At 38.3% G+C, this 12,358-nt stretch overlaps 1 protein-coding gene across 1 annotated transcript in view; it reads left to right on the top strand.

Annotated features, from left to right (window-relative positions):
• The window catches only part of ryr2a (ryanodine receptor 2a (cardiac)), a 597,233-nt gene that overhangs the window by 569,696 nt on the left and 15,179 nt on the right, over positions 1-12,358 (top strand). The window contains exons 109-110 of the mRNA XM_036142377.1: positions 1,281-1,427; positions 6,083-6,217. Coding sequence (XP_035998270.1) covers positions 1,281-1,427; positions 6,083-6,217 — 282 coding nt within the window. The remainder of the gene's footprint in view (positions 1-1,280; positions 1,428-6,082; positions 6,218-12,358) is intronic.

Genomic DNA, 12,358 nt, shown 5'->3' with positions numbered 1-12,358 from the left:
ATGATGCTGTCATCCTTGGGAGACATTTACAATTTATTCCAGCAATTATTGAGTTAATAAAGCAACACGCGTCAGTCTGATAAACAGAAAACAAATAAATCAGACTCTTTTTTTAAATTACGCACCAACTCTGTAAATTGGGAAGCTTAAAAGTATAATGTTCTCGCCTCAAAACAATCTGAAAACGTACTTTTGAAGAACAACAGCAGCAGAAAATGGAGTGTTCAACTTACCACTGTGATCTCTGCGCTGTCTTCTTCTTCTTCTTCTTCTTCTTCTTCTTCTTTCTTCTTCTTCTTCTCTTGTTTTTACTGGCGGTTGGAAAACAACTTATAGGTGCATTACCGCCACCTTCCAGAATGGAGTATGGATCAGACACTCTGCGCTGTCTGGAATCAAGCTGCGGCCGCGGTGCATTCTGAGACGGTCAGTCTGAAGAACGCATGCGCGGCTCCTATCTTCGCACTCTGTGCTCCATTAACCAGCCTTGGAAACCGTGACGTCAGACCACTGTTGTGAATTCGTATTCTCAAAGAAAAAATCCGTATTCTCAAGCAGCCGCTGCTGTTTGTGTTCATAAAGAGTAAAGCACAAATTTAAACTTGAAATTTGTATTTATTAGTTATTGAAGTTGTAACTATTTAAACCGTATGTTGTATCTTTTGAATGTGATTTAAATTATTATGAGTTTACAAATGTTTGTTATGCACAACTTCTGACTAATATGGACACAACTATCCTTTTATGTACAAATCTATTTAGAAAGCTATCTTACCCCATAGACACATTTCAATTAATTCCTAATTGTAAAACAATACATGTACTCAAGGAGACTTTGCAGCAATCCCCCCTCCTCAACAAGCATGTAACAGTTACTGCCACTTGTTTCGAGTTGTTCACTTTAGGCCAACTTCTACTGGCTTGTATTGGCCCCGCACTGCATGGCTCGTCTCACCAACGAGTGTTTCAGGAGCAGTTTTTTTCAGGGCCAACCCACGTAGAATTGATGGCAGCAGCTCCTTTAGTAGCTCCATCCAGGAGAGAAACATACTGAGACATTGGTACACAAAGTTGTGACAGGAAACTTTAGCTTAAAGTTTACAGCCTGCGCCATCTTTTCTCTGTGCAGTCAGAATTTCAACAGAGTATAACAGAAGACCCCATTTTATAGAATATGATAAAACTGACTTTTTGTTTTAGTAGACTTTTAAATACTGTTGCAGAAACTAAGTGATGTTCCTGCATCAATCTCTAACTGATGTCTTGTCCCCTCACTGCAGTCCTTCTTGTATCTGGCCTGGTATATGACCATGTCCATCCTGGGTCACTATAATAATTTCTTCTTTGCTGCTCATCTGCTGGACATTGCTATGGGTTTTAAGACGCTGCGTACCATCCTCTCATCAGTCACACATAATGGCAAACAGGTAAGCAAGCTCTGTGTTTGTGTGTGCAACATCTGTATTATTACAAATTATAACACACATTGTTGTAGTCATTAATTATATAATTCTTTGATTTGTTTTTTAAATATAATTTCTAACTTTGTGATAATTTTTGATTCAGGTAAATTTCTATTATTTTTTAGTTTCCTCTTAAAGGATTCAAACCTTTCATGAAAATAGAATGTCAGTAAAAGAAAGGAAAATAATGTAATTAAAGCACTTTCTACCCTTGGCAGCCCTGGGGATGATTTGTAAAAAGTTTAATAGTGAATGTATTTTTAATTCCACAAGGATTATATCACACAAAAATTAGGAAATACAACCCTTTGCTTTTAGCAAATGTATTAACAAAGGAATATAATTCACATTGAGAAGTAAACTGGTATTTTCTTTACCTTCTTTTTTTCACGTGTCATGTCATGGTATTTCAAGCTTACCGCATTTGTTTTTGTCCTTGGAATGTTGTCTTTTGAGGGGCGACAGAACTAACTGTTAAGGGGGGAAAAATCTTTATTCATCTGCTGTGTATTGTATTTTATGTATTTATTTACCTCTTCTTATTTCTTTATCTTGTTTTTCTGTCTCTCCATCTTTCTTTTACTATGTTTATTAATCTTTCTGTCTCCATCTTTATCCTTTCTGTCAGATTTATTCTGTCCCACTCCACCTTTCAAACTTTAATCCTATTGTATTGCTGAGTGTCAGGAGCAGGGCAGGAAGCACTTGGGCTATTTTGTACGCTTGTACCGGGAGTAGGAGAGTTACTCCTCCTTGTGACGCTCTCTGTCTGCTGGCGGGAGTAAGTGTGTTCACTTGCGTGTGAGAGCACTAGTGATGGGAATGGCGGTGCTCTTGAGTGAACTGAATCACTAGAATCATTACATTAAAATGATTTGCTCACAAGATTTGTTCACTGAATCTTTCAGTTCAATCAATCAATCAATCAATTTTATTGTCAACTACAATTTGCATTGCAGACGAAATGTTGATGTAACTGTTTTCGGTTTTTACAATTATATTAGGTAATAAGCATGGCTTAGGTCACATTGAGTGTGAAGCTTAAACTGCATCTTCTGTTCCTTTGCATTTAGTGCCTTTGCGAAAGTATTTGGCCTCTTTGAACTTTTCGACCTTTTGCCACATTTCAGGCTTAAAACATAAAGGTATAAAACTATAAATGTTTTGTGAAGAATCAAAAAAGTGGGGCACAGTCATGAACTGGAACGAAATTTATTGGATATTTCAGACTTTTTTAACAAATAAAAAAGTGACTTCTGCTGCTATTAAGTCATGTGTGTGTGTGTGTGTATATATATATATATATATATATATATATATATATATATATATATATATATATATATATATATATATATATATATATATATATGTATGTATATGTATATGTATATAATACTGGACTATACTTGTAACCATAACTAATGTGCAATAATCTATTTAATACACTGTGCTATAACCTGTGTAATAATCCTGAAAGAGGTGACTTCTGCTGCTATCACCAAATGAATATATGTCAATACATATGTGTGTGTATATATATATATATATATATATATATATATATATATATATACAGCTGAGGTGGGAGACTCTGTCCATAGGACAACAATCAGTCGTATACCACACAAATCTGGCCTTTATGGAAGAGTGGCAAGAAGAAAGCCATTTCTTAACGATATCCATAAAAAGCTTGTTTAAAGTTTGCCACCTGGGAGACACACCAAACATGTGGTAGAAGGTGCTCTGGTCGAAACCAAAGACAAACTTTGAAACCAAAATCAAACTTTTTGGCAACAATTCAAAGTGTTATGTTTGGCATAAGAGCAACACAGCTCATCCCCTGTCAAATATGGTGGCAGCATCATGGTTTGGGCCTGCTTTTCTTCAGCAGGGACAGGGAAGATGGTTAAAGTTGATTGGAAGATGGATGGAGCCAAATACAGGACCATTCTGGAAGAAAACCTGTTGGAGTCTGTAAAAGACCTGAGACTGGGACGGAGATTTATCTTCCAACAAGACAATGATCCAAAACATAAAGCAAAATATACAATGGAATGGTTCACAAATCAACATATCCAGGTGTTCGAATGGCCAAGTCAAAATCCAGACTTGAATCCAATCGAGAATCTGTGGAAAGAACTGAAAACTGCTGTTCACAAACAGTCTCCATCCAACCTCATTGAGCTCGAGCTGTTTTGCAAGGAGGAATGGGCAAATTTCAGTCTTTCGACGTCCAAATCTGATAGCGACATACCCCAAGCGTTTTGCTGCTGTAATCACAAAAGGTTGCACTACAAAGTATTAACTCAAGGGGGCTGAATAATTGCATGCCCAATTTCTTCAGTTTTTTATTTGTTAAAAAAGTTTTAAATATCCAATAAGTTTCTCTCCACTTCATGATTGTGACAAACTTGTTGATTCTTCACAAAAAAATTCAATTTTGCAGTTTGAAATGTGGCAAAAGGTCTAAAAGTTCAAGGGGGGCAAATACTTTCACCATACACTGTAAAATAGGCAATAAGCATGGCTTTAGTAACAGTAAGTGATAGTAAGTGTGCTATTTATAGAACTTTATCTTGCTATATTGTTCCTTTTGCCGAAAACAGGTTATAATGATCAGGCACTTTTCAGGCTCTCTCCTTACTTCTCTCTGTACTTCTTTGTAAAGTTCCTAGAAACCTGGTGCTATATAAATAGAATTGTAACGATCTGAAAACGGAGGACCCAGAAGACAGCCGAAACAATGTTAGTGGTGTTCGAAGAAAGATTTTTATTCACACAAGGACTCCGGCGCTCAACAGAGCAGCCGTCAGGGTCGTAGATCAGAGACAGACAGTCCAATATCTAGCAGGGGTTGGGCAAGATCAGGGTCCAGGGACAGAGCAGGTCGGAGGTCCAGAAGGGCAGTCCAAGACAAAAACAGGGGTAAGGCTGGTTCGGAGGTCAGAGACAGAACAGGTCGGTAAATCGGGAAGGCAATCCAGGTTAGACAGGGGTCAGGCTGGTTCAGAGGTCCTAAGGCAAAAAACAGGTCGATAAACAGGTAGGCACACGAGAAAAAGGGCTGGATTAGTCACACGAAGTAGGCACGAGACAATCTGGCAATCTCCTCAGACGTGAAGGCTAGTTATATAGTGGTGGGAGCAGGTGGGTCAGATGAGTGATAATGAAACTAGGGCGGAGATGTGGTGTGTGAGATGAAGACTAAGTGTCTGTGCCAAGACTATGGCAGAACCTCCCCCTCAAGGGCGGATTCCAGACGCCCTTCTGGGCTGGTCGGGATGGGTTCTGTGGAAGTTCCTAATAAGGTTCTTGTCGATGATGTACCTAGAAGGAATCCAGGAACGTTCCTCCGGTCCATAACCCTCCCAGTCTACGAGGTACTAAACGCCTCTGCCCCTTCTTCTGGACCTGATAATGCGCCTAACCGTGAAGACGGGATTACCATTGAGTAGTCGGGGGGGGGGGGGGTGGGGGGGGGGGGGGGGGTCTGGAGGAGGGTGTGAATCTTGACACCTTGACAGGTGTAATCAGGGATACATGAAAGGTGGGGTGAACTATCATCGTACGAGGTAATTGTAGACGGATGGCCACCGGGTTTACCACCTTAGCAACCAGGAACGGGCCGACAACCCGGGGAGCTAGCCTCTTGCTCTCTACCCTTAGTGGAAGATCCCTGGTGGAGAGCCAGACCTTCTGTCAGTGTCTTTACCAAGACTGTACCAAGACTATAACAAAAATTTAATTAAAAAAATAGAATTACCGTATTTTCCAGACTATAAGTCGCTCCGGAGTACAAGTCGCACAAGCCATAAAATGCATAATAAAGACACAATGACAACTGTGAACGTGCCTGGTATGTTAACATAACATATTAAAAGCTATTCACATAACTATAGCATAAATAACATGCAAAGAAGTTAACCAAAGCGCCCGTGTCACTCCAAATAACTAAAATCCAGTGAAATCTTCATCCTCTGTGTCACTTTTAAATAACTCCGTTAACTCCGGAGGTAGAAGCTGTGGCACTTCTGCTTCTACGTCGCTTACGTCTGATTCAACACCAAATCCCACCCTGCCAAACCAGTTGGCAAATCCCCCTGGCCCTTGGCCTAGAAACAATGCTGCCCAGCAACAAGAAAGGGAGACCCCCCAAGTTGTATCCTGCCCAGCCCCCCTGTACAGATAATTGGGGATGGATGGATAATAATAACATTTATTGGCATTGCAACATATATTCCAATTAAATTAACCCATACCCTTGGGGAGCAGTGGGGTTAAGAGTCTCGCTAATGGAGCCAGAGCGGCACTTTGTGTTGAACCCTGAAACTCCGGGACACAAGCACAATGCTCTAATGACTAGGCCACCACTCCCCCGTCAGGGAAACAGACCCTGGTCTCCCACATGACCGACGGGGATACTCACCACTATACTAATGAGGAGATGGATGGATGGGTTTGTGCACAGATCCAGGAATTCTGTCCAGATGGTACATGTTATTTAGACTGGATCAGCAAATGGGATTCACCAAATCCAAGTATTGACAATTTAGAGTTAACAATGTTATGACCCTGCTGGGCATCAATAAAGTGTTTTTATCTTCCTTGCCTTCTAGCTGGTGCTGACGGTTGGCCTGTTAGCAGTGGTGGTGTACCTCTACACAGTGGTTGCCTTCAATTTCTTCAGAAAGTTTTACAACAAAAGTGAAGATGGAGAACTTCCAGATATGAAGTGTGACGACATGTTGACAGTGAGTATGACAAAGGTCTTGTCCAGAATACCAGTGAAGTTTGGTAGAATTCATCCATGGTACTAAGTTATCTTCACATTTGCTTTGATTTTTTGTTTAAAAAGTAATTTCTGTATTTCATAATGGAGTGCATTGCAAAATAATTTTAGGACTGTCAGTTACACAATATAAAATGATAATTAAAGAAAAAAATTAAAATATCTTTTTGTAACATACTGTCAAAAGTTGCTGGTAACAATAATTTAGTCCAAACGTTTGATGCATTAAAAGATAGGCAGAGCATTAAAAAGCTTTTGAAAGGAAAATGTGAATAAGCTTTGACACTTTGATAGAATCTCATGGATTTGTTGTAAAGTAGTTCAAAGTACCTAAATATTTAAATACTCACCCGCACACATGTTGGTATATACATAATTGTGTGGCTATTACCGTATTTTTCGGACAATAAGGCACACTTAAAAATTTTTCTCAATTTTCTCAAAAATTGATGGTGCGCCTCATAATCCAGTGCACCTTATGTATGATGACAGTTGTGCTTACTGACCGATTTTATGTAAACAATGTGCACAAAAACTGTTAAAATGTGTAAGTATAGCTTTGATAAGCAACAAAGCCGCTCCTCCGCTCAGTGGATATTCGGAGCATTATGGCACACTATGTCACTACCTGATCGGATCCCTGAGCTGTCTACAAGACTGCCTGACTGTAATGTCTAAACAAGAAGTGCATTCATGTAAGGCAGCCTGCGCTCAGAGTACATGCTAGCAACAATGAACCTAGTAAGTTAATTCAATATGAAAGTTACGTTTATTTTGGCCTTATGTCAGAAACAGGGCAGTGTTGTCCAACTACTCTGTTTACCCGGTAGAGACGGACAGCTCTCCCTCTCAGGAGAGAGTGGTGTTAAGGAGGAAACAGACCGGATGCGATGCAAAGTGAAGTGTCACTACCCGATCAGTACCGGTAGCACGATCCGTTCCATCAGCTCATTTGCGCAAGCGCGAACGGAATAACTTGCAGGTCGCCGAAAATAATGTCATTACGGTATTGAAAATACTTATTTCTATCGTTAAAGCATTAAAGAATGCTAAACTACATCATATAGAAATTATTGATGACTTTTCTGGAAGAAATGGATACGTTTTACATTCTCTCCATTGTATTACTTGACGTCATCATTGGACATGCTCAGAGCAGTCTGCATAATGTTTATCTGTATTGTCTGAATGCACTCGATTAGTTTTATTATTAGTTCCATCAGAACTGGAGAAAAGAAATCACTCTTAATTATAACGTCAATTTTAAAAATGTGTTTTTTTTTTTAGAAAGTTAAAATTATCGATTGAGATCTTAGCGCCCTTTGGACATATCGTAAACAAGAGAAGACCTCGTAATTTTACAAAAAACAAACAGGGAATAAAACAAAGAACACATAACAAAGTCAAGGCATACATTATTAAAATACATTTATTAAGTACAAAATACACAAATGCATATGCAAATCAAATAAATGATAAAAAAACATGAAGAATATTCAAAATCAAATACATTTCCATACTCTATTATGTGTTTATAGCTAGTTTTTTATGTACTTTAAGCAATGGTGTATATATTTTTATTTCCCTAACCTCAACTGGAAAACATTTTGCTATTAGAAAAAATACACAAAAACAAAACAAATCATTGCGTATTTCTTAACTTTTTATCTAAAAAGATCTTGCTCTAATATCCTATCTAATATATTCTAGATTGGACTTCAAATTGAAAAGGCTGCTTTCCAATGGATATTATTGTTAGTTAAACCTTGACTTGAAAAATTGTAAAACTTATAGACTAAATACATATATAATAAATACATTATTTCTGGCTAGTTATTTAAAGTTAAATTTACTTTGCATTTTTTTACCTCTAGAAAATGTGGAGAGATCCTTTTTATTTTTTTTCTGGAAAATCAAATATTTAAACAAATTTAAATGTATAAACTGTCTGAAGTATATTTGCGCATGCTCAGAGCTGTCAAAGTAACAATTGAACGTCGATTTAAGTATTTTTTATGTATTTCTGTATTTGAATTTTTTGAATATGTAATATTTACGAAAATACAAAATGAACCCCCCGCCCTGAAAAAAGACAAAAGAATAACTGCGTGTTACCACCCGATCCGTACCGGTAGCACGATCCATTCCATCAGCTCATTTGCGTGTGCGCGAGCAGAATAACTTCCGGTAGGCAATATTTTGTATTTCTTACTTTTTTATTCTTTTGTCTTTTTTCTGGGCGGGGGTTTCTTTTTTTCTTTTTTGTATTTGCATAAATATTGCATATTCTAAAGATTAAACAACAGAAATACATAAAAATACATAGTTTTTTTTAATAGCAAAAATGTTTCCCAGTTGTGGTTAGGGAAATAAAAATATATATCGATAGTTTTAACTTTCTAATAAAACAAATTTTTAGTACAAGATTATTTTATAACATTCACTTTATAGTTAAGGATGAAACTATGTTTTTCCAGTCCTGTTTGAACAAATAATATAACTAATAGAGCGTATTCACACAATACAAATAAATGTTACGCAATAATATATTTCCGGACTTCTGAGTATATCCGATGATGATGTCAAGCAATACAATGGAGACAATGTAAAATGCATCAATTTCTTCCAGAAAAGTCTTCAATATTTTATATACAATATAGTTTTGCATTCCTTAATTATTTAACTACAGAAATAAGTATTTTCAGTACCGTAATTACATAATTTCTTTGGCGACCTGGAAGTTATTCTGTTCGCACGTGCATGAATGAGCTGATTTAGGTGATTAAAACATAGGATATATTACTAGTAATTTAATACCATACCCATATTATACTGGTATTTTGTCTTTCATTAATTAATTCATTAATCTTTCTTTAATTACTTACCCATGATGAAAGTTCTTTTCTCCGCAGAATCACACAGCTGTGGAGCGTACTTTGCAGCGTCTGGTGTAAATTTACGCTTTAAAAACACACCCGTAAGCCGCGCCGCTTACGTTAAGTTACCAGTGTATTTCCTCCTTAAGGTGACCACATTTGATTTCTCTAATGAAAACTGGGGATGTCCCTGATTTTGTTGAGCACAGAATCTCTGTCTGGGGGTTGGTTTGTTTTGTCTGAACTGCAACACCAACGGGGGCAGGGAAGGTGCATTTGACAAAGCTCTACTATGTCGGGACAGTGGCAGGACTGGGTAAATACCTCTTGTTGCGCTAAACTTTTTTTTACTCCATCATAATACACTGAAATCAGGGACATTTCTAAGGACAGCTTTTGCCAGGAACAAGTCATCCAAAACAGGGTCTGTCCCCGGAAATCGAGGCCATCTGGTCACCCCTACTGGAGGGGCGGAGTGATATTACACACTTGGGAATAATATGTAATGCCCCCTATAATCAGTGCATCTTATATGTAGACAAAGACACACACAGACACATGAATTCATGGTGTGCCTTGTAATTCGATGCGCCTTGTAGTCCACAAAATATGGTACATTGAATTCCATTCATTTTCTATTGCTTTCTATGCCCTAACCCTAAACCTAAGGTCAAGGGTACATACCTAACCCCAAACTTAACCAAAACTCAATTCACACCTTAGCCCTAAATCTAAGCATTAGCCCAATTTACATGCCCGCACACAAATAAATATAAATATGCCATTATATCTAAAAACTTTGTGTGAATAAAAGTTTTTGTTTGAATACATGCACAGTTAGTGATTGTTAAGGACGTGAATCAGGAAAACCCAGAATTCAACCAAACAAGCGAGGTATAAGCAAAAACAGGATTTTAATAATAAAACAGGGACAGGCAGGCTCAACGATCAACAGGGCAGTCCAAAATCCGGTACACAAAAAGCAGTCCAAAATCAGGCAGAAGTACCGACAGGGATAAAGCAAGCTCGGATATTCCTTAGGCAGATTCGGGTAGGCAAAACAGGCAATCAGTCAGACAGGGCAGGATAAAACAGATCAGGGGGACAGGCTGGCTCAGAATCAAAAAGGCTCTCAGGTTTGCATCAACAGGTCAATCATGAAAGGAACGCTGGAACAAAACTCACCGTGGGCTCGTTAATGATCTGGCAGAGAACTGAAGACCGAGGCAGAACTATATAGTGGAGTACACAGGTGAAATGGAGTGAAAACTAATTACAGGGAAGGCAGGTGAAACTAATCAGGGCAAGAAAGCTGACAGATTGCTGAGGGGAGACCAAACAGAGCTGATAAAGTGACAGGTGGAAAACAGGTAACCTAAACAGAACATGTCTAAATCAAAACCAAACAAGAAAGACCCCAAAAACAGAAACTTAACTAATAAATCTGATAACATAAACCAAGACAAAACCCAAATCGTGACAGTGATGGTAAGTATGATTATTACTGACTCGCGTCGTTATGAACCACTAAACAAAGTGACTCGAGTTTTTGAGCCACTATACTGTTACCCTATTTAATGTCGTCCAGTTGAGATAAAAAGTAAATAAATACATTTTCCAATAGTTTCAAATATGGCAAAAACATGCTTTTTGCATCGAAGCATGCAAACGGCATTGATTCATACCCTGAAATTATAATTTATCTACACAATATACCATACAAACAAGCTAAAAATATATTAGCTTCTATATTTTGTTTCTATGTTGTCACTCTGACTACAGGAACAGACTGCAAAGACCAGGCAGCAGACTTCCAGGAAATGGACAGGTTCGCCTACCAACAGAGCACACAAGTGTGCTGCTGCTGAGTTGAACCAATAACTCACTGACTCATCTTGACCTGAGCTGCGTCGAGTTGACTCATTAACTCACTGATCCACCCTTGTTGTAATTGCACTGTTTTTGGTTGGTTTAGTGAGTGAAGTCAGTTGCAGTTAATACCTGGGTGTTTTGCTCACAGCTCAGAGCAGAAAGGAAATCGGTAGTTGAACTAAAGTAACCAACCATAGGCATAGCTTTTCCCAGTGGTATGTTGTCTGGTCTGTTTTTTTTTCACCCAGCTAACTGTAGCTGGGGCTACAGGTCACATATTGAGTTATTAGCGATGACGAACCGTGAGTCACAAGTCAGTAAAGTGACGAATGACCCGTTCAGGACTCGTACATCAATAGCAGTTACATCCATGGAATTTAATGATGTCTGTTGGAGGGCCCTGTGATCATATCTTGTAGAACACAAGCTAATAGGACAATCTTTTAGATTTTAGGTTTTAGTAATAACCTTAGGTCAGCAATGGAAATGATGGTCAAGGTATGCTTAATTTCTTTACTGATGTCTGCTTTTTGCCAAATTAATCAGTGACCCTGTGTCAAACTGAGATCAGTCAGCACCACAGAGCCTGCCTTAACAGTACCATCTGGCTCCATTTATGGTAAGAGAACCATGGGTCAGAGCATTCAGTCTTGAAACCAGGCATGGTTGCCTCTACAGCAGTATGCCTCTCTTTGGCATTCATATGCAGCAATTGTACAACCATGTGTTTCATTAACCAAGATCAGTTGTATGCTCCTAAACTGTCTTCCTTAAACTCTAGGCATTATTTATAATATGGGATTGTAAATAGAGAACACAAAGTAGAAAGTAACTTTCTACTCTACAGGAAATTTAGTCCTGTTAAAGCTGAGTCAGCAGGATTACATTTGATGCAAACATTTTTGTATTATTATTACTATGTAGGCTATAGAATTATGCGTCATAACAATCTAATTAGTATTGATGGACATGGAGTGGATAGAACAAAACTGGCTGTAACGGTCTGCTCTTTTTTTAAAAGAGCACAACAAAAATTAAGCTGTCTGTTTGTGTTTCTGAAGTTGGAAAGAACCTTCTGTCACCCAGACATTTTGGGACACACGCTAATCCTTTACAGTCACTCACCCATAGCACCTCATGGAGCTGGTGGTTCCTAATAAGGAGCCAAATATGGCACCTGTGGCTTAACTAAAATACAATAAGAGCACAAGGGCTTAAGAGGATGGAAGGATGAACCAGAGGAAGTCGCAAGTCATAGAGTCACGTTTCTGTTTTCACACATATCTGAATTAAAAAAGAAGTGATCTCATGTCTCAGTTTCTTTCTGTTCTGTTTATTTTTCTGATGTGTACGGA

Source organism: Fundulus heteroclitus, chromosome 10, assembly GCF_011125445.2.
Source record: "Fundulus heteroclitus isolate FHET01 chromosome 10, MU-UCD_Fhet_4.1, whole genome shotgun sequence".
NCBI lineage: Eukaryota > Metazoa > Chordata > Actinopteri > Cyprinodontiformes > Fundulidae > Fundulus > Fundulus heteroclitus.
Note: the sequence above shows the minus strand (reverse complement) of the source record. Positions and strands in the feature narration are given on the sequence as shown.